Raw genomic sequence first — 26,825 nt, forward strand, 5'->3', positions numbered from 1 at the left:
AATGATGTGTATATATTGAAGCAACATCTCAAGACATCAGTTAGGAAGTTAAAGCTTGGTCGCAAATGGGTCTTCCAAATGGACAATGATCCCAAGCATACTTCCAAAGTTGTGTCAAAATGGCTTAAGGACAACAAAGTCAAGGTATTGGAGTGGCCATCACAAAGCCCTGACCTCAATCCTATAAAAAATGTGTTGGCAGAACTGAAAAAGCGTGTGCGAGCAAGGAGGCCTACAAACCTGACTCAGTTACACCAGCTCTGTCAGGAGGAATGGGCCAAAATCCACCCAACTTACTGTGGGAAGCTTGTGGAAGGCTACACAAAATGTTTGACCCAAGTTAAACAATTTCAAGGCAATGCTACCAAATACTAATTGAGTGTATGTAAACTTCTGACCAACTCTAATGAATTTATCCTCTGCAGCAGAGGTAACTCTGCGTCTTCCTTTCCTGTGGCGGTCCTCATGAGAGCCAGTTTCATCATAGCGCCTGATGGTTTTTGCGACTGCACTTGAAGAAACTTAAAAAATTCTTGAAATTTTCAATATTGACTGAACTTCATATCTTAAAGTAATGATGGACTGTCATTTATTTTTGCTTATTTGAGCTGTTCTTGCCATAATGTGGACATGGTATTTTACCAAATAGGGCTATCTTCTGTACTCCACCCCTACCTTGTCACAACACAACTGATTGGCTCAAACACATTAAGGAAAGAAATTCCACAAATTAACTTTTAACAAGGCACACCTGTTAATTGAAATGCATTCCAGGTGACTACCTCATGACGCTGGTTGAGAGAATGCCAAGTGTGTGCAAAGCTGTCATCAAGGCAAAGGGTGGCTACTTTGAAGAATCTCAAACATAAAATATATTTTGATTCAACACTTTTTTGGTTACTACATGATTCCATATGTGTTATTTCATAGAACAATGTAGAAAATAGTTAAATAAAGAAAAACCATTGAATGAGTAGGTGTCCAAACTTTGACTGATATATATATATATATATAAAATTGTATATGAAATCCACAACCAGCAGTTACCAGCAGTTACCACTATGGAACGCATTAACTTTTCATATGTCTAGACTAGAGAAAGTTGATTTTCAAGAGTGTTTGGTAGCCATTGCAAGCCAACGTTACAAAACGTTGCGATACAGAATGCAATTTAGACCATTAGTAACGTCGCGATTCAACACCGAGCGTCGTCACTAGTTACAACAGCCACAAAGTCATAACCCCCGCCCATTTCTCAAAATCAAATCAAATAAAATTGTATTGGTCAAATACGCATATTTAGCAGATTTTATTGGGTGTAGCGAAATGCGTATGTCCCTAGCTCCAACAGTGCACTATTATCCAACAAGTCACAGAAATATAAAAGTCAAATAATGTCGGAGTGGCATTTTCTAAAATACAGTAGAATATAATACAGTATATATACATATGAAATGAGTAAAGTATGTAAACATTATTAAAGTGACCAGTGACCAAACTGCACAGTTTTGTTTTCATAAATTGTTACGATATAGACAATTACATTTTGATTTTGTGGCTGTAATATCTAGTGGAAACCCAGTGAGAGGGACGTGAATCATCTGGGGTTAACAAGAAAGCATAATTTATGTCGAACGAAACCGTCGTATTTTGTTGTTTAGCAAGCTAGGTGGTAAACTGTAACAACCCTGTGTCACATACACTCACCCTCTGTCGTAGCTGGGACACGAGTTGCAGAAATGACAGAGCTACGGCACCGCGGAACGACTGAAAACGACCTATATCAACAATCCGAAGACAAGGTAGCTAGCCTACGGTACTACGGAGTGGTTATGGACTGCCATTTGGAATAAACCCGTTAGCTAGCCAAGGCAAGAAAGACCCACTAGATGGGACATCACGCCACAAATTATGATTGTGACTAGAATAATGATAAGTATTATTTAGTTAGCTGTAATAGCGTACAAGGCAAGCTAGTTAGCCAGCCACGTCTAACGTTACAATTTAATTAGCGCTAGTTTGCTTGCTAGCAAAACATAGCTAGTACGCTAACAAAGTGTATGCTGATTTGCTGCTAACATTAGATCTGGCATGAATGGCACACATTTACAAGATACCATTAGTGGTTAACTAGCTATCTATATCTAACCCTTGTCTCTAGGGTGTCATTGAAAGTAACAAGAAGTATAGCTATTCCTCTCTGCCTACTCCCCCGTCAACTGAACTGAAAATGGGCGTTGTGCATTTACTGTGTGGACAGGGCAACTAACTTTTTAAGTAGATGTATCTATTCAATTAACTAAATATATGTATTAGTCTAAGCTCTGGCTAGTTTTCAAACGTATGAGTTGGATTTCAACTCATGAGGTAGGCTGAATTGAAATGGCCATGGCCAATCAACTCTGCAGGAAGCCACATACAAATACAGACAGATCACCATCACTGCCTCAATTTATAGCTAGTATGCATTGTGGGCTGTTTCGAATTTAAAAAAAGAATTACTTTACATTAAATTAGGGATGGGCAATATGGCCAAAATATCAAATGATGGTATTTTATGTTTTGGATAATAAAAGTTATATATTTGCTTTGAGTAGTGGGTGGCAACACATACATTCAAAGTTATTTTAACAGGTCTCTCTCCATTCTGATTGTTTTATACTGTTCAATTAAACTTCAACCCCAAATAATTTAATGCATTTTGATCAATTTCTGCATTTCCTGCACTCATTTGAGATCATTTCCACACTGCCACGTAGGGTTGCACGATATTGGAAAAGAATCGAGGCCTTATATTTAACCAAATGTTAATTGCGATTTGACTTGCGATTTAGTTTAAACTGTTGGAATCATGGAAAAATGTGTTATTATTCTATAGTTAGAAGATAATAGTGGGCACTTTGAATACAGTGTTGTTTGATATGACAACAAATTAAAATGCCAGGGAGGAGTTATTGTGACAGGGTAAATCAAATGTATTTATATAGCCCTTCTTACATCAGCTGATATCTCAAAGTGCTGTACAGAAACCCAGCCTAAAACCCCAAACAGCAAGCAATGCAGGTGTAGAAGCACAGTGGTTAGGAAAAACTCCCTAGAAAGGCCAAAACCTAGGAAGAAACCAAGAGAGGAACCAGGCTATGAGGGGTGGCCAGTCCTCTTCTGGCTGTGCCGGGTGGAGATTATAACAGAACATGGCCAAGATGTTCAAATGTTCATAAATGACCAGCATGGTCAAATAATAATAATAATCATCACAGTAGTTGTCGAGGGTGCAACAAGTCAGCACCTCAAGAGTAAATGTCAGTTGGCTTTTCATAGCCGATCATTGAGAGTATCTCTACCGCTCCTGCTGTCTCTAGAGAGTTGAAAACAGCAGGTCTGGGACAGGTAGCACGTCCAGTGAACAGGTCAGGGTTCCATAGCCGCAGGCAGAACAGTTGAAACTGGAGCAGCAGCACGGCCAGGTGGACTGGGGACAGCAAGGAGTCATCATGCCAGGTAATCCTGAGGCATGGTCCTAGGGCTCAGGTCCTCCGAGAGAGAAAGAAAGAGAGAGAATTAGAGAGAGTATACTTAAATTCACACAGGACACCGCATAAGACAGGAGAAATACTCCAGATATAACAGACTGACCCTAGCCCCCCGACACATAAACTACTGCAGCATAAATACTGGAGGCTGAGACAGGAGGGGTCAGGAGACACTGTGGCTCCATCCGATGATGCCCTCTGACAGGGCCAAACAGGCAGGATATAACCCCACCCACTTTTCCAAAGCACAGCCCCCACATCACTAGAGGAATATCTTCAACCATCGACTTACCATCCTGAGACAAGGCCAAGTATAGCCCACAAAGATCTCCGCCACGGCACAACCCAAGGGGGGGCGCCAACCCAGACAGGAAGACCACGTCAGTGACTAAACCCACTTAAGTGACGCACCCCTCCTAGGGACGGCATGGAAGAGCACCAGTAAGCCAGTGACTCAGCCCCTGTAATAGGGTTAGAGGCAGAGAATCCCAGTGGAGAGAGGGGAACCGGCCAGGCAGAGACAGCAAGGGCGGTTCGTTGCTCCAGAGCCTTTCCGTTCACCTTCACACTCCTGGGCCAGACTACACTCAATCATATGACCTACTGAAGAGATGAGTCTTCAGTACAGACTTAAAGGTTGAGACCGAGTCTGCGTCTCTCACATGGGTAGGCAGACCATTCCATAAAAATTGAGCTCTAAAGGAGAAAGCCCTACCTGCAGCTGTTTGCTTAGAAATTCTAGGGACAATTAGGAGGCCTGCGTCTTGTGACCGTAGCGTACGTATGTACGGCAGGACCAAATCGGAAAGATAGGTAGGAGCAAGCACAGGTAATGCTTTGTAGGTTAGCAGTAAAACCTTGAAATCAGCCCTTGCTTTAACAGAAAGCCAGTGTAGGGAGGCTAGCACTGGAGTAATATGATAAATTTCTTTGGTTCTAGTCAGGATTCTAGCAGCCGTATTTAGCACTAACTGAAGTTTATTTAGTGCTTAATCCGGGTAGCCGGAAAGTAGAGCATTGCTGTAGTCTAACCTAGAAGTGACAAAAGCATGGATTATTTTTTCTGCTTAATTTTTGGACAGAAAGTTTCTGATTTTTGCAATGTTTTGTAGATGGAAAAAAGCTGTCCTTGAAACAGTCTTGATATGTTCGTCAAAAGAGAGATCAGGGTCCAGAGTAACGCCGAGGTCCTTCACAGTTTTATTTGAGACAACTGTACAACCATCAAGATTAATTGTCAGATTCAACAGAAGATCTCTTTGTTTCTTGGGACCTAGAACAAGCATCTCTGTTTTGTCCAAGTTTAAAAGTAGAAAGTTTGCAGCCACCCACTTCCTTATGTCTGAAACACAGGCTTCTAGCGAGGGCAATTTTGGGGCTTCACCATGTTTCATTGAAATGTACAGCTGTGTGTCATCCGCATAGCAGTGAAAGTTAACATTATGTTTTCGAATAACATCCCCAAGAGGTAAAATATATAGTGAAAACAATAGTGGTCCTAAAACGGAACCTTGAGGAACACCGAAATGTACAGTTGATTTGTCAGAGGACAAACCATTCACAGAGACAAACTGATATCTTTCCGACAGATAAGATCTAAACCAGGCCAGAACTTGTCCGTGTAGACCAGCTTTTTCAAAAGAATTTGAGAGGAATGGAAAATTCGATATAGGCCGATAGTTTATATTTTCTGGGTCAAGGTTTGGCTTTTTCAAGAGAGGCTTTATTACTGCCACCTTTAGTGAGTTTGGTTTTTGTGGAGCGATGGGTAACGATGCTTCGAGGGTGTCAATTGTTGTGGGCAGAGGGTCCCTGGTTCAAGCCCAGATAGGGGCGAGGAGAGGGACGGAAGCAATACTGTTACAGAAGCAAAGTGAAAACCGCATCGTAGTCATCAACATTGTTTCATATGCTGCGTTAACCATGAAGACTGAACGCAAGTGTCTCGTGGTTGAGCAACAATAAATGCGGTCTTTGAGTGACGGGCGGGGATAGGTCTGTGTGGAAAGCAGCATGGAGAGGGAGCGCGGCGAGAGATGACTCACTTAGCGGAGTTTTCTATAAAAATGGACGTTACACACGGCGTATCACATTTAACAAACCAAACATTCAAATACCATTATAAAAGGTAAAGTAAAAACCCAAACCGGTCTGTGCAGCCCTACATTTTAAAGTCAAGTGCCTTTTATGAGCTCTAATTGAAAGTGTCCAGCTGCTTTGTTGTGTTGCCTGTTCTCTCCGCATCCATCACACAGGCTCCACTGTGGGGCTTTACTAGTTTCAGGGTCCTTAAAAGACATGCTGTGTTCCCCCCTCCAAGTCCACTTTGACTTGCATTCTCGCCTCAGAATGTAGGCCTTGCGTCTTGGTTTTTGATCAGTGATTGTCAGGCTGGTGCCCCCCTTAGCGACATTGGCAGAAACCGGATGTTTCTGGTTGACGACTCCGCTCTGGCGTCTGTCTACTCCTGCTACGTTCGGTTAGGCAGGTTTCATCATGCAGCTGTGTTGTGCTGGTGGTATAGGGCCGTGGCGCTCTGTGGTTTGATTCTTTCAGACATCACTGTAGAAGGACCCTGCCTGCAGATGAATCATCAGTTCTCCATGGAGAACTTAGTGTCTCTGTCTTGTGCCTACAAAATGTTTTTGAGTTGAAATCATATGAGCCAAAGTTGACTCGGTTTGCTCTCAGAAAGTTTGAAGAATGGGTATATCAGTCAAAATGTGACAGCCTAAGGACACTGGAAAATAGATCCAGCCTATTTATACCCAGGGGAAATGGCATGTTTGTTGGTCAGTGCTAAACGGAAACCTTGGGATGTCCCATCTCTGACGTTAACCCCTACCCTAACCTTTTACATTTCAATGGGGTAAGGTTAGGGACATCCCAAGGATCCTGGAGAGCACTGACCCTTGTTTGTTGTGTATAGTATGTATGACTGCATGTGCATGTTTATTATTGTGGTAGCGTAGGTCATAAGATAAGGTAGAAGGAAATCGCATAGGCCTACATTACTTATTTAACATGGTTGAATGAATCTCTTGATTCTGATAATGTGACCAGAGACAAAAACAAAACGAGGTGTGGGTAGTGTAGTGCTGCTTCTTGCCTCCCAGGGAACATGAAAGGGGTCTCTTTAGTAGCAGGAGTGGGAGGAGGGGCTATTTTTATCCAGGGCATCCTGCCTGATAGGAAATGGGAACCAGAAAGCCTGGGGGTTCCATCAGCTTGATAGCTAGGCCTACTGCTATATGTGTGTGTACGGTATGTGTGTAGACAACCAAGAAAGGCAGAGTGTAGGCTAACCGCTATCTGTTGTGTTAATAGAAGGTTAGGTGACACAACAGTGCAATGTTCGTAGCGCTAGGGGGGAGAGACAACGATGACGTCACAGCAGTCTGCAATGTCTAATGACACATTTTGTTGCCATGGAAAAGCAGAGGGTCATCCGCTTTCAGAGAGTATCAAGGGGGCAGACACCGTGAAATATGTTGATTACTCTGTCACCATCAGCCGTATATTTATCAGACAGAATATCCTAACGCCAAAGCGGAAAAGCACTACAAGCTTGCTCTCACGATGTTGTTGTTCACTGACATAAAATAGACCCGGAAAGGAAGTGGGGGAGCATTCCTCATAGGAGGCTAGCTGTGTTTGTTTACATTGTATGACTCACTCTATATCTGTGTCTGTCTCTCTGTCTCCCCCCTCTGTCTCCCCTCTCTCTCTCTCCCCGCCCTCTCTCTTTCTCTCTCTGTAGGGATCTGAGAATGAGGGGAAAGCAGAGGGGGTGTCTGAAAGTGAGACCAAGCCTGATACAGGGCTCCCGGAGGTGCCTGTCCCTGCTGATGACACCCCTGAGGTCCTCAACAAAGCCCTCTCTGGACTGTCCTCACGGTAAACACTTTCAACATATATATATTTTTTTCATTGACTATATTCTTATGGTAATCACAACCTCCGGTTTGGCCATTGTTTGGAACAAGGGAAATATCACCTATTCACAAAACGTAATATTTGCGTCCCATAAGTCTCTGGTCAAAAGTAGTGCCACTAGGCCTATAGGGAATAGAGTGCCATTTGGGACACAACCAACATCTAGATTTTTTTATTTACTATCTTCGGTTTGCTCCTCCATCCTAACAACATCCTGTTATTCAGACATGGATTATTGAATGCTAATGAAATACCATCTGCTATGCTCAATATAACTATTGATCTGTGTAGGCCTATATTGACATTCTTCAGGAATGTATTGACCAGCAGTTCATTTGGGCACACAGACAACTGATATGGATGCTTATTGTTCACCTTTTCATTACACACTGTATCTGGGGATTAACTGTGTGTGTGTTCTCAGATGGAAGAACTGGTGGGTGCGAGGGATCCTGACTCTGGCCATGATCTCCTTCTTCTTCATCATCATCTACCTGGGCCCCATGGTGCTCATGCTGATTGTGAGTGATCCTCATCCTCCTTTCCCTAAGCCTTCTGTCAGTCAGTTTGTTAGCCGATCCCAAATCGCTCCCTACACGTCCCCCTTGTTCCGAACCCCTCTTTTACCAGATCTGCAAACTCAGGATAGGTATACGCAGTCCAGTGAGGGAGCTTCCACCATATTGCGTACATACCTTACAGATCTGCAGAAACAAAAGTTTAGGATGAAAGAGAGGGTAAGGGATTGAATTGGGGCCGGCTGTCTGTCTGTCTGTCTGTCCTTAATGGATTTAGGCTCAGAGTGTAGCTCAGTGGAAATAACAGATTCTTCTCTGCTTTACTGCTCTGCTGGACTACCTGCTGGGAGGGAGAAAGCTTGCTGCAGGAAGTGAACAGAGAACACAAAAACTCTTTATAGAGTCACAACACAAGAACATTGAACCAAAATGTCTGATTAAATGAGATGGTATTGAGCAACAAGGAATCATACAGACCGATCCAGATACTGTTGTCAGGGTGATATCAAATGTGAAGTGTGGTAGGGAATACCATGTAGTTGATACCAAAACCCAGACAGTCAATGGCAAACCTCAGTCATTTATTACAGACCTGTTCAAAGTAATAATGGAACATCTTTCTCTACAGGTGCTGTGTGTGCAGATCAAATGCTTCCAGGAGATCATCCACATCGGTTACAGTGTGTACCACTCCTACCACCTGCCCTGGTTCAGAACGTTGAGTTGGTGAGATGCGCGTGCGCACACACACAATTTTATCTCTGTGTTTAATGTTATACTGCAACTAACTGTTTGTTGACCCGAGATAATGAGTTGCACATTTTATTTCATTGCAGACTTCCTGAGGTTTGTTGGTATGATGTTTACCCAGTTTAAAGTGTTCATCTAGATTATTTCTCAGCAGAGAGATACTACATCATGTTACATGTAGTGGTGATGCTATTTGTAGTATGTTAGCTCTGGTGTAAAAACTCTTTAGTTATTATAAAACATCATAACTTGTACATTTCTTCATAACTTGAACATTGCATCTCCAAAAGTTCACCATTGCTCCAGGTTTTCCAGGAAAGGGTGCATAGTGAATGTTCAGTCTGTTGTAACAGTTCTGACCTCACCCCTTGCTCCCCTCCTCCCTTCATCTTCCTCCTCTCCCTCCCCTCCTCTCCTCCTCCCCCTGTCAGGTACTTCCTGCTCTGTGTAAACTACTTCTTCTATGGAGAGACGGTGACAGACTACTTCTTCAATCTGGTGCAGAGGGAGGAGCCGCTGCGCATCCTCAGCAAATACCACCGCCTCATCTCCTTCGCTCTGTACCTCACAGGTGAGATGCAGGCTGTCTCAAAAGTTCTGACTAACTTCCTTTTTTCATGTCTTTTCCTTCATTATCACTGACCTGGAAAGGACAGATGGAAACCTATCTAGTGCTTTTCTCTATTGGTGATAAAGAAGCCATTTTAGAGTATTGAGAGTGAGACAGAGCCAGGGAGAGCAAGTGAGGGAGGGAGAAAGGGGAGTCCTCTTTTGAACGTTTAGTGTTGTTTTAGTTGGAGCTTCTTAATTTATAATCAGTTTTTACCTGACAAAGGGTTTGGTACAAGTTTTTAAAAGATTCTAAAAGCTTCAGAAGGAAACTCCACTGTGCCACACCCTCCCTCTTTCAGTCAACCAGTGCAGCAGTGGCCGTTCATGGCAGCAGGATGTGGTGAAGGTAGCACTCGCTAAACGTCTGCTGTTTCTGTGTGACTGTATGATCATACCTCGACTTTGTTCCTCAAGGTGAAAGAGGAAAGTTAATACCCATCCATCCCTCCTTCGTTCATACCTCCTTTAGGGTGCATTTCAAAACGGGGGCAGGGTGTTTACTGGAGAAGTGTTGGCAGGGAAAGACTAAAGGTAATAGGGCCATCTCTTTTAAGGTAGTAGGGCCATCTCTTTTAAGGTAGTAGGGCCATCTCTTTTAAGGTAGTAGGGCCATCTCTTTTAAGGTAATAGGGCCATCTCTTTTAAGGTAATAGGGCCATCTCTTTTAAGGTAGTAGGGCCATCTCTTTTAAGGTAATAGGGCCATCTCTTTTAAGGTAGTAGGGCCATCTCTTTTAAGGTAATAGGGCCATCTCTTTTAAGGTAATAGGGCCATCTCTTTTAAGGTAATAGGGCCGTGTCCCCAGTGACAGATAATGTAGAAGGAGCTGAGTTTCACAGAATCTATAAGTAATTATATAAAGACAAATCAGAACACTGTGTGCTTTGTTCTAGCCTGGTTCCAGATCTGTTCATCAGGCCAAGTTTCAAGTTTTATTAGTCGTATGTGCGGGATGCACATATGGTATACACCGTCCAACAAAATGCTCACTTGCAGGTTCCTTCTTGACAATGCAACAACAATAAGAAATAATGAAAGATGATATACGAACATAAAGTAAATGACTCAGTAGAATAGAATAAACAATTTAGCAGAAGTATAATACAGTGACTACAATGACCATAGAAGTTGGCAAGACAGCACAAACTGATCTGGTACCAGGCTAGCATTGTGGTGCTCTGATGAAGCATATGTAACAAATTGATGTGGATTGGATGGATGTAGAAATATTCTGGTGTCCAAATTGTCCTAACTGAATTATTGGCCTGACTGCTTTATCTAATTTGTTAGATTCAATAAAAGCATTTTACTCACAAGGGTGTCTTCTTACTCTGCTTTGATACAGCCTTGGGGATTGATATAATTCTTGGAAGTGTAAGAAATCAAGAGTTACACGCAGCGCATTCATGTGAATGTGTTTTTATCTGTTACTGACTTTAGCAGGCGTTTAACCTCTGAACCCAAAACCAAATCATCATTTATGTCACTAGAGATTGTGATTGAGTTTGATTGAACATGGCTAGGATGATTACAAGGATGCAGTTGCTGGTCCTCAGTTTTAAAGCAAAGAATGACAATAATAGCTTCTAAAACAGTCTGACCCAAAAATGCTTTGGGGTAAATCCATTTGAATTCAATCACTTTTTGACAGCATCCCTTTTGAATTAAACTAAACTTTTCATTCATGTTTGCCCATGGAAGAAGTGGTCAGAAAGTGACCGTTTGGACCTGAATGCCAAAACATTCAGGAGATAAAGGTGCTCAAAGTTGACCCATTTTGCATACCCTACCATACCATGAGACATCCATGTCTTCATCACTGGAAAAGATAAATGGTTGAGTTTGACAACACCGTAAGCTTAAAAATGATATCAAACTATTTTATTATTTCTTGAAAGAAAACATTTATTTTTAATAATTGTAATTTTTAAACATTTAATGTAAATTATTTAAAAACGTATGACCTCAGATTGTTTTCATATTCTCATACAGTATGTTGTAGCTTAGACCCTATTTTGTATCATCTGAGGTTTTTATGTTTTCCCCGCCATCGGTTGAGACATAACATGCTCTTGAATACGGTGGGTGTCATTTCAATTATAGAAATATAATTCTTAGAATTGACCTTTACCTGTCGACCATTGCAATTTAGCTGGTACACCATTGAAATTTGAACTTTTAATTACTACCACACAGATGACCGCCAATCCACCCAACGTCGAATGTCAACTTAAATGGTCATGTCTATTCTATTATCTATATTTCTATGATTTCAATAGGATTGACTGTATTATTTAAAACAACCGATATTCCCATCCAAGTCAACATTATCTGATGTGTGGACCTCAACCCATCTTTGTGGTATCGTTTGAAAGTAAAAATGGGAATACATTTGAAATTTTATCAGCCAAAACATGACACCCACCCTGTATTCAAGAGCATGTTGTCTCAACTGATGGTGGGCACAACACTAAAACCTTAGATGATGTCAAATAAGGTCTAAGCTACAACATGTGAAAATGAAAAATATTAGAAAATCAAACTTAAATGACATAATTTTTATAAAAATATTTTTTGCCCAGAAATTAGAAAGTAGTTTGACAACTCTGTTTGTAAGATTTTAAATTGTATAAATCTCAACCGTTTATCTTTTCCAGTGATGAAGACATGGATGTGTCATGGTATGGTGGGGTATGCAAAATGGGTCAACTTTCAGCACCTTTTATCTCTGTAATGTTTTGGCATTCAGGTCCAAAACGTCACTTTCTGACCACTTGTACAATGGGAAGATATGTATGGAAGGTTTCGTTCAAATCAAAAGGGGTGCTGTGAAAAAGAGATTGAATTCAAATGGATTTACTCTTTGTTGACTTGTTTCCTCTGTTCTCTGTGGTGCAGGTTTCTGCATGTTCGTGCTGAGCCTGGTGAAGAAACACTATCGCCTGCAGTTCTATATGGTGTGTGTACTGTATTATGAACCCTCTGGGCTGCTACTTCATTATTGAAGGGGCCTGGCCCAGAAACATAGAATCCTACCAGCAGTGATCTGGGTCCTCTCCAGGATATAGGGCTAGGGGCCTCATCTATCTGCTGCTGCTGCTGCCTTTGTCAAACACACAAACACACACACACACACACACACACAGACCGTCTGTGGCTCTGTTCTGGGCTCTGGATTGACCATGTAGGGCAGTGACATTGCTGAGCGCTGCTAGGAAACACACACTGCAGTAACACATCACTGAGAGCACCGCATACTGCAGTAAAACTCATGTACTCAGTGTTGTGGACAAAATGTCACACTGACTGGGCTGAGGGCTTAGCACTCCTCAAGGATATGCTTGTGTTGTTGCAAAGAAAACTTGGTCATCATTGCCCTGTTATCAGTAAGGATTGTTCTGGGCAAAATGCCATTTACAGCATTAATGCTAAATTATAAACAAAGGGTGCTATGAGTAATTATAAACTGAGTGGTTCGAGCCCTGAATGCTAAAAGCCATGTTATATCAGACTATACCACAGGTATGACAAGAAATTACTGTTCTATTTACATTGGTAACCAGTTTATAATAGCAATAAGGCACCTCAAGGGTTTGTGGTATATGGCCAATATTCCATGGCTAAGGGCTGTATCCAGGCACTCCACGTTGCGTTGTGCATAAGAACAGCCCTTAGTTGTGGTATATTGGCCATATACCACACCTCCTCAGGTCTTATTACTTAAATATACTGCAGTGTTCTGGCCATTTTGGGGTAGCTATGTTCCTTTATCACTTATTAAAAATGTTGGGACAATTAAGCTTTCTGAAAATGAATTTCCTTCCTTCCTGTCAGTTTGGCTGGACTCATGTAACTCTGCTGATCGTAGTGACCCAGTCCCACCTCATCATCCACAACCTGTTTGAGGGAATGATCTGGTAAGAAATGTCTCTCTGTCACTCACTCACTCACTCACTCACTCACTCACTCACTCACTCACTCACTCAAATTCAATCAGAGGGAAAATTCAGTCAGACATTGGTTGTGACCTAAATGGCACTCTATTCCCTATATAGGGCACTACTTTTGATCAGTGCCCTGTGGACCATGGTCAAAAGTAGTATACTATATAGGGAATAGGGTGTAATTTGGGACACACCCAGTGGATCTGTTCTGTCAGAGGTTAATGCATGGGAGTGTCTTCACTTAGCCCACTGTCTCCATGCTGTACAATGGGAGGACTTATTGCAGGTTGAAAAGTCTATCTGATGTAATTACGACCTGTCCTACAACCATGTGATGCAAATGACAAGTGCATTAGGGTGGTCTAGATCTGAATCAGAACGTTCAGACAGAAATGTACTGTGTTGAAGAGACCTGCTCTGTCTCTTCAGAGTAAATACTCATGTCTGCTTTATACACCCCACTGAATACACCCCAGGTGTTGATACCAGTACCTCTCTCCTTCTCGGTCTAGGTTCATCGTGCCCATCTCCTGTGTGATCTGCAATGACATCATGGCCTACATGTTTGGCTTCTTCTTTGGACGTACTCCACTCATTAAGGTTAGCAAGACTGTTACACCACTACTGTATGTAGCATTTTCTGAAGTTTGGATCATTTATTTGACATTTGGTTCAAAGGATACCATTGGTAACACCCTGTACTGTGTCAACATCCTGATTGTGTACTCTACAGCTGTCTCCTAAGAAGACCTGGGAAGGCTTCATCGGCGGATTCTTTTCTACTGTTGTGTTTGGGATCCTGGTAAGACACGGCCATAGCTAACTGCAAAAGTTTCCATTCAAATTCCCCACAAGTCTTATTATTTTATTCTCTGCTTCTGTCCCTCTCTCTCTCTCTCTTTCCAGTTGTCTTATGTGATGGCAGGCTACAGCTTCTTTGTGTGTCCAGTGGAGTTCAACAGCGACCATAACAGTTTTGAGGTGGACTGTGTGCCCTCTGATCTGTTCCAGCTACAGGACTATGCCCTGCCGGCCACCCTCGAGTCCCTCACTGGATGGGTGAGTCGGATCTGTCCCCTCTGTTTGATTGTGTGGCTGGCTGGTCTCTGTTTCTGATCTGTCTTTCTGGCTGGCAGGTGGGTCTGTTTCTGATTGATCGCTAGCAGTTCTCTGATTGATCGCTGGCAGGTTTCTGATCTGTCTCTCTGGCTGGCTGGTGGGTCTCTGTTTCTGGTCTCTGGCTGGCAGGTCTCTGTTTTTGATCTCTGGCTGGCTGGTGGGTCTCTGTTTCTGAACGCTGGCTGGCAGGTTTTTGATCTTTGTCTGGCTGGTGGGTCTCTGTTTCTGATCTCTTGCTGGCTGGTGGGTCTCTGTTTCTGATCTCTTGCTGGCTGGCGGGGCTCTGTTTCTGATCTCTTGCTGGCTGGCGGGGCTCTGTTTCTGATCTCTTGCTGCCTGGCGGAGCTCTGTTTCTGATCTCTTGCTGCCTGGCGGGGCTCTGTTTCTGATCTCTTGCTGCCTGGCGGGGCTCTGTTTCTGATCTCTTGCTGCCTGGCGGGGCTCTGTTTCTGATCTCTTGCTGGCTGGCGGGGCTCTGTTTCTGATCTCTTGCTGCCTGGCGGGGCTCTGTTTCTGATCTCTTGCTGCCTGGCGGGGCTCTGTTTCTGATCTCTTGCTGCCTGGCGGGGCTCTGTTTCTGATCTCTTGCTGCCTGGCGGGGCTCTGTTTCTGATCTCTTGCTGGCTGGCGGGGCTCTGTTTCTGATCTCTTGCTGGTTGGTGGGTCTCTGTTTCTGATCTCTTGCTGGCTGGCGGGGCTCTGTTTCTGATCTCTTGCTGGCTGGCGGGGCTCTGTTTCTGATCTCTTGCTGGTTGGTGGGTCTCTGTTTCTGGTCTTTGACAGTATTTTCCACTAGCCGGCTGTCGGCTATACAGCTGATTACAGAGTAATTTTCAGCTGAGTACTTTTTCCACTTAAATTAACTACGCATATGTTCAATTCTCTAGTTAGAAAAAAGTCTGCCGGCCTACCTAAGTGGCGCAGCATCGCAGTGCTTGAGGCGTCACTACAGACCCTGTTTGTGTCACATCCGGCCGTGACCCGCAGTCCAATAGGGCATCGCACAATTGGCCCAGTGTTGTCCGGGTTAGGGGAGGGTTTGGCCGGGGGCCTTTACTTGGCTCATCGCAATCTAGGGACTCCTTGTGGCGGCCCGGGTGCCTGCAGGCTGACAGCGGTCGTCAGTTGAACAGGGTTTCCTCTGTTCAATTTTGGCCCATTCCTCCTGACAGAGCTGGTGTAACTGAGTCAGGTTTGTAGGCCTCCTTGCTTGCACATGCTTTTTCAGTTCTGCCCACAAATGTTGTATAGGATTGAGGTCAGGGTGTTGTGATGGCCACTCAAATACCTTGACTTTAATGTCCTTAAGCCATTTTGCCACAACTTTGGAAGTATGCTTGGGGTCATTGTCCATTTGGAAGACCCATTTGTGACCAAGCTTTAACTTCCTGACTGATGTCTTGAGATATTGCTTCAATATATCCACATGATTTTCCTCCCTCATGAGGCCATCTATTTTGTGAAGTGCACCAGTCCCTCCTGCAGCAAAGCACCCCCACAACATGATGCTGCCACCCCCATGCTTTACGGTTGGGATGGTGTTCTTTGGCTTGCAAGCGTCCCCCTTTTCCTCCAAACATAACAATGGTCATTATGGCCAAACAGTTGTATTTTTGCTTCATCAGACCAGATGACATTTCTCCAAAAAATTACTATCTTTGTTCCCATGTGCAGTTGCAAACCGTAGTCTGAGCGGCCTTTCTGGTTATGTTGATGTAGGACTCGTTTTACTGTGGATATAGATACTTTTGTACCTGTTTCCTCCAGCATCTTCACAAGGTCCTTTGCTGTTCTGGGATTGATTCGCACTTTTTGCACCGAAGTACGTTCACCTCTAGGAGACATGACGCGTCTCCTTCCTGAGTGGTATGACGGCTGCGTGGTCCCATGGTGTTTAAACCTGCGTACTATTGTTTGTACAGATGAACGTGGTACCTTCAGGCATTTGGAAATTGCTCCCAGGATGAACCAGACTTTTGGAGGTCTTCATTTGTTTTTTCTGAGGATTTGGCGGATTTCTTTAGATTTTTCCATGTCAAGCAGAGATGCACAGAGTTTGAAGGTTTAAAATACATCCACAGGTACATCTCCAATTGACTCAAATTATGTCAATTAGCCTATCAGAAGCTTCTAAAGCCATGACCTCATTTTCTGGAATTTTCCGAGCTGTTTAAAGGCACAGTCAACTTAGTGTATGTAAACTTCTGACCCACTGGAATTGTGATACAAATAATCTGTCTGTAAACAATTGTTGGAAAGATTACTTGTGTCATGCACAAAGTAGATGTCCTAACCGACTTGCCAAAACTATAGTTTGTTAACAAGAAATTTGTGGAGTGGTTGAAAAACGAGTTTTAACTACTCCAACTACTCCAACCTAAGTGTATGTAAACTTCCGACTTACACACACACACAGTACCAGTCAAAAGTTTGGACACACCTACTCATTCAAGGGTTTTTCTTAATTTTTTACTATTTTCTACATTGTAGAATAATAGAATACAAACTATGAAATAATACATAGGATTATATAGTATCCCAAAAAGTCTTAAACAAATCAAGATATTTTATATTTGAGGTTCTTCAAAGTAGCCACCCTTTGCCTTGATGACAACTTTGCACACTTTTGGCTTTCTCTCAAACAGCTTCACCTGGAATGGTTTTCCAACAATCTTAAAGTAGTATGCTGAGCACTTGTTGCTTTTCCTTCACTCTGCAGTCCAACTCATCCCTAACCATCTCAATTGGGTTGAGGTCGGGTGATTGTGGAGGCCAGGTCATCTGATGCAGCACTCCATCACTCTTCTTCTTGGTTAAATAGCCCTTACACAGCCTGGAGGAGTGTTGTCATTGTCCTGTTGAAAAACATATGAGATGCTCAAGGGGGAAGGTGTTCCTGCAGATGGAATGCCCACATGCAGGAACGCCCCGAATTGCGGGCTGCTGTTGCACAGCACAGGACAGCACAGGCTGCTGAGGAGAGGACGGCACATAATAATGGCCGGAAAGGAGCAAATGGAATGGCATGAGCCATGTGTTTGATGTATTTGATACCACTCTACTTGTTCCACTCCAGCCATTATCACCAGCCCGTCCTCCCTCATTAAGGTGCCACCAACCTCCTGCGTTGCACTCTATTGTCCAAAAGAGATATCGACATGATATCGATATGCAGTAGGCTAGCCAAGACCAATGCTAGGTCTTTCTTTTAGCAGACTATCAACAGCGTATTGCTAGTATGTTCCTTATTGAAGGTTTGCTTTTGTAAATCACCTTCCTTAAAACAAATAAACTCGGTGAGTAGATTGATGGGCGCTTCTTTTTGCTCTGAATAGCTCGTTTGTGCTGTGTCTCACAAACTGGATTGAAGCCCTAACAAAAAGGGAGACGACGTAGAGATCAAGGAATAAAAAAAGGTATTAACTGAAGTAGCCTATATACAATTAACAATGGTGTATGTAGTCAGTAGTGTAAGTGAGTGGTTGCGTGCATAGATGTGATAATGAGGGGTGTTGAAAGGTGCCAAAGCAAACAAACAAAACGGCCACAAAAATGCCACAACCAAAATCCAACAGTGTGTCTGCATGGAGAGAGTCTCCTCCATGAATGGGGAAAGGTGAATTTATCCCGGGACACACCGGGCCCATGTGTCCCATTTCGCTGACGACCCTCCCAACTCCGCCCACCGACATCCTAGTAAGGAAAACAATAGCAAAGAGAGATTTCAGCAGACAGGTCCCCCCCCCCCCCATAAAACCGGGGACCAACAAGGACCCTGGAACACCACACCAATCATACATAAACACAACAAAATACTGCCCTGGTTACCCCACTGCCCCAGCCAACCCACTGCCCCCCCCCCCCCCCCCCCCCACAACCCACTGGTATCCCACTGCCCCAGCCAACCTTGTCCTCCCCAGACCTCAGCAACCTTTGCGCACAGGAAGCAACCTTTAAGAGGAAGGAAGAAAATGAGAACAGACAGGAGCGACAGAGCAGGACAATACCAAACACAAAATAAACAGTGTTCAGTCACATGGACATGCAGGAACAGGGCGCACGAGAGAGCGCGTCAGCAATGACATTATCAGTCCCGCTGATGTGCCGCACATCGAGATGGAATGCTTGTAAAAAATAAACACCATCTCATTATCCTCTGGTTAGGATGCATCATAGACCTCAAGAAGGTGAGATTAGATCCTTGGTCACTCTGAATGAGCTTATGGATTCCAAACAATGAGAAACCGAGTCAAAGCTTTTAGCACAGACTTAGTGGTGATAGACCGGAGAGGATAGACAGCAGGAAACCTAGTGGTCTGATATCACAGTGAACAGGTAACTACTACCATTCTTAGAGCGAGGCAGACCAACACAGTCAGTAATCAGATACTCAAAAGGTTGGCTGAGTACGGGAATAGGAAACAGTGGTACTGGCTTAATAGCTTGATTAGGTTTACCAGTTAATTGACAGTTGTGGCAGGTTTTGATGAACTCAGAAACATCCCTCTTTAACCTAGGCCAAAATAAATGTCTTATTATGCGATTATAGGTTTACCTCATGCCCAGATGTCCAGCAACATCGTTGTGGGAAGTTTTCAGCACCAATTCACAAAGCTTAACTGGTACAACAACCTGAGTAATAGCCTCCCCCACAAAACATCATCCTGGAGAAAATAGCCATGGGCGACATCTCCCAACTGTTCCACGGGCACAATTTGGTCACGCAACTCTTCTAATGTGGGGTCAGCCCATTGCTCCTTGAATAGATCGGAGTGGAGCACAGATAACGGGATAACAGGGAAAGTAGTGACAGATTTCTTTGGGCCATCATCGTTAGCCGGCGCAGTGACCAGGTCGCCACTGCTCATGGAATGCGTCACCGTACACGCAGAGAACACCTCTGGGGAAACTCTGCGTGCTCTCGTTGGGTATCCCTACAAATGACGGCTTAGCGGAAACCGCTAGAGATGGACACGACAGCCAATACACGCTCACCAGCCAAGTTATTCCCAAGGATAACGTCGATACCCTCAATAGGAAATGAAGGACGCACCCCTACAACAACCTCACCTTTCACCAGTTCAGAATCCAACATCAGTTTATGCAATGGAACTGACAGAGTATTCAAACCTATTCCCCTAACTAAAACACTATTCCCTGAAATCAGTCTCAGCAGAGAAGGGTAACACCGACTCTAACACAAACGACTCAGAGGCACCTGTCTCTCAGGTTCTTCACTGGCACTAGGTTGTTACTTCCTAACATTGACACAAAACCCTCGGTAATGAAAGGTAAATAATCTGGGTCAAAATGGACTTTCACATGCACCTGGGCATGAGACAGAGTGACAGGAGTGAACTGATGTGGGACAGGCGCTGCTAACGCCGTAGGCTTAGGTTTAACGTAAGTGCGAGTACTGAATTTAGCCTTAGCCCTGAGAACAGGACATTAGTTTTTCCAATGACCTGAACTCTGACAGTAGTGACACCCTTGACCGAAGTCAGCTTTACCACGGGAGACAGGCTCTCAACCCTAGTTGAAAGAAACTCTGCCCGTGAACCAGAGTATCTCGATGGGCGAGGCCCAAATCTCCCCCACTCACTCCGAATACGGGGCTCTGCAAAAACACTTTTGTGAGTCAAAACATACTCGTCCGCCAAAACCGCAGCTTCAGAGACAGTCTTCACTTTTCGTTCGTTAATATACGATCAGGGATTGTGTCCTTAAATTGTTCTAGCATAATCAGATCACACAGCCCCTGGAAAGTCATAACCGCAGAGGCGGAACACCAGCGATTAAACTGTGAAGATATCTCTCGCGCAAACTCAACATGAGTCTGTTGGAATATTATGGCTATTTTACGAGAAAAATCGCATAAAAATTGATTTTAAACAGCGTTTGACATGCTTCTAAGTACGGTAATGGAATATTTTGATTTTTTTTGTCACGAAAGCATGTCAAACGCTGTTTAAAATCAATTTTTATGGTATTTTTCTTGAAAAATAGCGATAATATTCCAACCGGACAATAGTGTATTCATTCAAAGGGCAAAATAAAAAATTACGAGGTCTCGTGAACGCGCATTTCTAATCTCTTAGTCACCAGGCAGTCCACTGACAAACTGTGCTCCTATTATCTGCCCAGAGACAGGAGACGCCTCAATCCGCTTTCTGAACGCTTTAGAGAGCCAATGGAAGCCTTAGAAAGTGCTACGTAACCCCAGAGATACTGTAGTTTCGATAGAGAAGCAAAAGGAGAACTACAAATTTGCAGACAGGCCACTTCCTGCTTGGAATTTTCTCAGGTTTTTGCCTGTCATATGAGTTCTGTTATACTCACAGACACCATTCAAACAGTTTTAGAAACTGCAGAGAGTTTTCTATTCAAATCTACTAATAATATGCATATTCTTGTTTCTGGGCAAGAGTAGTAACCAGTTTAAATCGGGTATGTTTTTTATCCGGCCGTGAAAATACTGCCCCCTAGCCCAGACAAGTTAAGAGTATTTTGCTGCGACTACTATGTCACCTACTACCACCTTAAAATCTGGGGATTTCCTCAGTTTCACTTTGGACCCAAACAAGATGGACTCTGTTTTCCAAGGTGAAGGGACAGTTTATTGTCATATAGCCATTTACTGACATTCAGAAGTTCAGCACTGAGGGCTTTCTCAACCATATTTTTGTCTTTATTGAAAACATACAGTGCAGAATCATCTGCATATAGGAAAAGTTCACATGTACAGGCAGATTTCAGATCATTAATTTACAATAGAAATAAAAGTGGACCCAGCACACTCCCTTGGGGTACCACACAGTTCAAGATTTTGGGCTTAGACAGGGTCCCATCCACATCCACCATCTGTTTTCGTTCTTGCACATAAGAGCTGACCCATTTTACTGCTAAATTGTTAAAGCCCATGGCTCTTCGTTTGATTAACAGAATCTCATGATCCACTGTATCGAACGCCTTTTGGAGATCTAACATAACCATACGACAAAATTTCCCTCCGTCTACTTCCTTCCTTTGTGGTCAGTCAGATATAGTAGGTAGGTGTCAGTGGAATGGGATTTCCAGAAGCCAGATTGGAGCTCATAGAATAGGTTATGCAAGGAAATATAACTGTCAATCTGCTTGAACATAATCTTTTCCATGACCTTCGATAAAGCACACAGGATTGAGACAGGCCGATAGTTTCCGTGATCTAACTTATTTCCTTTTTTGTATAAAGGAATGACCCTTGCGAGTTTTAGTTCACTGGGAAAATACCCTAGTTCAATAGACAGATTCACAATGTGAGTTACACAGGGGCATCCTTCAGAAATCTGTCAGGAATGTTGTCAAGGCCAGTTGCTTTGGAATAGTCAAGTTCTTTCAGCCTCTCTAGCACAGTTGACTCAGACACCTTTTCAAATGAAAAATCATCTACTTGAATCCCCTGCTGTGAGTAAAACTGCTGGACATGACTCTCCCCATAGCAACCTGATTGACTAGGTAACTTGCTAACTAATGTATTAGCTATAGTTGTAAAATAGCTATTCAGACTGTCTGCAACCATGGTCTTGTCTGATGTAACCATTCCTCCTATGTCCAAGCTAAGATTGAGAGCTTTGGTCTTTAATCTGTTACTATAACCTAACAGCTTCAGACACTTCCATAATTTACTCAGATTGTTCCTATTTTCAATTATTTTGTCATTGAAATATTCTTTCTTGGCCTTCTGTATCATCCTGTTGACTTCATTTCTTATAGTCTATAAATATATCTTCTGCCCTGGATTTTCTAAACTCCAGAAAGTGTTCATTTCTACGCTTAATTGCCTTTAAAATGTTATAATTTATCCATGGTTCAGTTGTTTCCTCAATTGTAACCTTTTTTTATTGGAGCCTGCTTATCTACAGCATGTAAAAACAATGATTTAAAATGGCCCCAGGCATTCTCCACCTCATTGCATTTCAATACAGCAGACCAGTCCAATTTGCTCAAACAATTAACAAACATATCTGCACTATAATTATTCATAGCCCTAATTTTTATTAATTTATGACAAACTGTTTTCTGAACCTTCCTAATACAGAAAATGATGGAATTATCATTTTCACACTGGAATGATCACACTGAGCCCATAGTTCACAACACTACTGTTTGATATCCTTGATCTATCCAACACCAACACAAGGTCAATTATGATTTGGGTAGAAGGACAGACCCTGGTTGGCTCATTAATCAGCTGATAAATGATAACATGCTCCAGTTTAACATGATCATTCTCTAGCTTAACATGATCGTTCTCACGATCATGCTCCAGTTTAACATGATCATTCTCTAGCTTAACATGACCATTCTCACGATCATGCTCCAGTTTAACATGATCATTCTCTAGCTTAACATGACCATTCTCACGATCATGCTCCAGTTTAACACGATCATGCTCTAGTTGTAACAGAAGCAGTTCATTCTGTTGTTCAAACATCCACAGGTACATCTCCAATTGACTCAAATTATGTCAATTAGCCTATCAGAAGCTTCTAAAGCCATGACATAATTTTCTGGAATATTCCAAGCTGTTTAAAGGCATAGTGTATGTAAACTTCTGTCCCACTGGATTTGTGATAAAGTGAATTATAATTGAAATAATCTGTCTGTAAACAATTGTTGGAAAAATTACTTGTGTCATGCACACAGTAGATGTCCAAATCGACTTGCCAAAACTATAGTTTGTTAACAACATATATGTGGAGTGGTTGAAAAACGAGTTTTAATGACTCCAACCTAAGTGTATGTAAACTTCCGACCAACTGTATATGAATGTGTGGAGCATTAGTAAGGTCGGGCACTGATGTTGGGCGAATAGACCTGGCTCGCAGTCGGCGTTCCAATTCATCCCAAAGGTGTTTGATGGGGTTGAGGTCAGGGCTCTGTGCAGGCCAGTCAAGTTCTTCCACACCGATCTCGACAATCCATTTCTGTATGGACCTCGCTTTCTTCATGGGGGCATTGTCATGCTGAAACAAGAAAGAGCCTTCCCCAAACTGTTGCCACAAAGTTGGAAGCACAGAATCGTCTAGAATGTAATTGTATGCTGTAGCATTGAGATTTCCCCTCACTGGAACTAAGGGGCCTAGCCTGAACCATGAAAAACAGCCCCCAGAAGCGTGATTCATCACTCCAGAGAACGCGTTTCCAATGGTGAAATAGCCCTTACACAGCCTGGAGGAGTGTTGTCATTGTCCTGTTGAAAATGGTGGCGAGTCCAATGGTGGCGAGCTTTACACCACTGTATCCGACGCTTGGCATTGCACATGGTGATCTTAGGATTGTGTGTGACTGCTCGGCCATGGAAACCCATTTCATGAAGCTCCCATTCTCGTGCTGACATTGCTTCCAGAGGCAGTTTGGAACTCGGTAGTTAGTGTTGCAACCGAGGACGTACTATTTTTATGCGCTACGTGCTTCAGCACTTGGTGGTTCCACTCTGTGAGCTTGTTTGGCCTACCACTTCGTGGCTGTTGCTCCTAGACGTTTCCACTTCACAATAACAGCACTTCCAGTTAACCGTGGCAGCTCTAGCAGCGCAGAAATTTGACGAACTGACTTGCTGGAAAGGTGGTATCCTATGACAGTGCCACGATTGAAAGTCTCACTGAGCTCTTCAGTAAGGCCATTCTACTGCCAATGTTTTTGTATGGAGATTGCATGGCTGTGTGCTCGATTTCATATACCTGTCAGCAACCGGTGTGGCTGAAATAGCCAAATCCACTAATTTGAAGGCGTGTCCACAAACTTTTGTATATATAGTATATTTCATCTGTGCAACTGAGTGGAGAAGTGTAACTAAAGCATGAGATTACTCGTTTTACAAGTGATTTTGAGCAGACCCTGACTGAAGCCTAGCCTAGCTGATTGCTTGCTGGTCTCTGTTTCTGATCTCTGGCTGGCTGGCTGGTCTCTGTTTCTGACCTCTTGCTGGCTGGCTGGGCTCTGTTTCTGACCTCTGGCTGGTCTCTGTTTCTGACCTCTGGCTGGCTGGTATCTGTTTCTGACCTCTGGCTGGCTGGCTGTTTCTGATCTTTGGCTGGTTTTTGATCTCTGGCTGACTGGTCTCTGTTTCTGATCTCTGGCTGGCTGGTCTCTGTTTCTGATCTCTGGCTGGCTGGTCTCTGTTTCTGACCTCCGGCTGGCTGGTCTCTGTTTCTGACCTCCGGCTGGCTGGTCTCTGTTTCTGACCTCTGGCTGGCTGGTCTCTGTTTCTGACCTCTGGCTGGCTGGCTGGTCTCTGTTTCTGGTCTCTGGCTGGCTGGCTGGTCTCTGTTTCTGGTCTCTGGCTGGCTGGTTGGTCTCTGTTTCTGACCTCTGGCTGGCTGGCTGGTCTCTGTTTCTGACCTCTGGCTGGATTCTGACCTCTGGCTGGCTGGCTGGCTGGTTTCTGACCTCTGGCTGGCTGGTCTCTGTTTCTGACCTCTGGCTGGCTGGTCTCTGTTTCTGATATCTGGCTGGCTGGTCTCTGTTTCTGATATCTGGCTGGCTGGTCTCTGTTTCTGACCTCTGGCTGGCTGGCTGGTCTCTGTTTCTGAGCTCTGGCTGGTTTCTGATCTCTGGCTGGCTGGTCTCTGTTTCTGACCTCTGGCTGGCTGGTCTCTGTTTCTGATCTCTGGCTGGCTGGCTAGACTCTGTTTCTGATATCTGGCTGGCTGGTCTCTGTTTCTGACCTCTGGCTGGTCCATGTCTGGAAGTCTGCTTTGATATCCTTTTGTCATTGTTTCTCCTCTGTTAAGAAACTGTTTGACCGTATATGAGACTGTAGTCATCCTCTCTCGCTCCCTCTTCTTCCCCTTCTCTCTCTCCCTCTTCCTCTCTCTCTCTCTCTCTCCAGCCCACAGTGCGCCTCTACCCATTCCAGATTCACAGCATCTCCCTGTCTGCCTTTGCCTCCCTCATGGGACCCTTCGGAGGCTTCTTTGCCAGCGGCTTCAAGAGGGCCTTTAAGATCAAGGTGGGTATGAGGAGAAGAGACTCCTGTTATCACTGGACCTGGTGGACTCACTAGAATTGAGTGGCCTCTCAGTTGGCAGTGCTCATGATCAATGTTCCCTCAAAGCTGCGCGGCAGTCCCGGGGAACAGAAATATCAGCCCACGGAGAGAAGCACAAGATTTATATTTTTGTTGTTGTTCCAGGACTTTGCCAACACCATCCCCGGTCACGGTGGCATCATGGACCGCTTCGACTGCCAGTACCTCATGGCCACGTTCGTCAATGTTTACATCGCCAGCTTCATCAGGTAATGTTCTAGAACACCCCGTTGTTTATAAAGAGAGTAGTCAGTGGTGCATAGAGAGAGAGGAGCCACAGTCTTAACTGCTTTTGGCTGACAGTGTGTTGATTGATGAAAAGAATGCATTACTAAAGAGGAAGTGATTCTAGAGAAGGCTGTTACTGTATATGATTCATGTAACTTTTAAAATGTTATTCTAGTCATTTAGCAGACAATCTTGTCCAGAGCGACTCAGATAGTAATCTTCTCTCTCCTATGGGCCCAAACGGCAGCAATGTTCCACCTATTGCATAAAGACATGAGGTACAGCCTTAAGCAAATTGACTAACCAGACATTTTGTGGAGCTGTATTTGTGCTGTCAAAATGTCACCCTGTATGTATATCTGTAATCCATTGTGTAATCTCTCTCCAGGGGCCCTAACCCTGCCAAGGTGGTCCAGCAGCTTTTAGCCCTGCGCTTGGACCAGCAGCTCAACATCTTCAACTCCTTAAAGAGCCACCTAATAGAGAGGGGTCTGCTGGAGGATGTAGCCTAGGGCCCCCACGGCCACAGAGAGGAGGGCAGCACCTGGCACCAGCAGCCCTGGAGGTGTGTGGTGCTCGTATGAGCAAGAACACATCTAAGAAAGTAACTCAATTCTTTGGGTTGTTCCATTTTCTGTGTGACTGAGAGGGAGGGAGTGTATATAGTATGAAAGAAAGTGTGTCCTAAACTGTTTTCCTTTGTCAGTGTTTCATTTACCTATTCATGTCAGCCATAGTATCTATAACACAGTGATGCCACTTGATCTGTGTACATGTGTGTGAATATTTTATGGTACATATATTTTATTTGTGTTTTAATGCACTGCTCAACATAGTCACACTGTATTGTCCTCATCATCTGCCACCGTGCCTCTGTTTTATTTGCTTCATTCATCGTAATAATTGTTTGTATTTATAATTTTTTATTTTACCTTTTATTTAAGTAGGCAAGTCGGTTAAGAACAAATTCTTATTTTCAATGGCGGCCTAGGAACAGTGGGTTAACTGCATTGTTCTGGAGCAGAACGACAGGTTTTTACCTTGTCAGCTCGGGGATTCGATCTTGCAACCTTTTGGTTACTAGTCCAATGCTCTAACCACTAGGCTACCCTGT

General features: G+C 43.6%; 1 protein-coding gene across 1 annotated transcript; it reads left to right on the forward strand.

Annotated features, from left to right (window-relative positions):
• The first annotated feature begins 1,567 nt into the window (after positions 1-1,567).
• Positions 1,568-26,475, forward strand: LOC115200359 (phosphatidate cytidylyltransferase 2-like). Its single transcript, XM_029763366.1, has 13 exons — positions 1,568-1,802; positions 7,294-7,430; positions 7,894-7,990; positions 8,616-8,713; positions 9,169-9,308; positions 12,248-12,306; positions 13,184-13,266; positions 13,806-13,893; positions 14,027-14,095; positions 14,200-14,352; positions 25,286-25,405; positions 25,589-25,692; positions 26,100-26,475. Exons 1-13 carry the CDS (start codon positions 1,740-1,742, stop codon positions 26,221-26,223), a joined length of 1,335 nt encoding a protein of 444 aa, XP_029619226.1. The 5' UTR covers positions 1,568-1,739; the 3' UTR covers positions 26,224-26,475.
• The last annotated feature ends 350 nt before the right edge of the window (positions 26,476-26,825 follow it).

Source organism: Salmo trutta, chromosome 9 (genome assembly GCF_901001165.1).
Source record: "Salmo trutta chromosome 9, fSalTru1.1, whole genome shotgun sequence".
In the NCBI taxonomy this organism is placed as follows: domain Eukaryota; kingdom Metazoa; phylum Chordata; class Actinopteri; order Salmoniformes; family Salmonidae; genus Salmo; species Salmo trutta.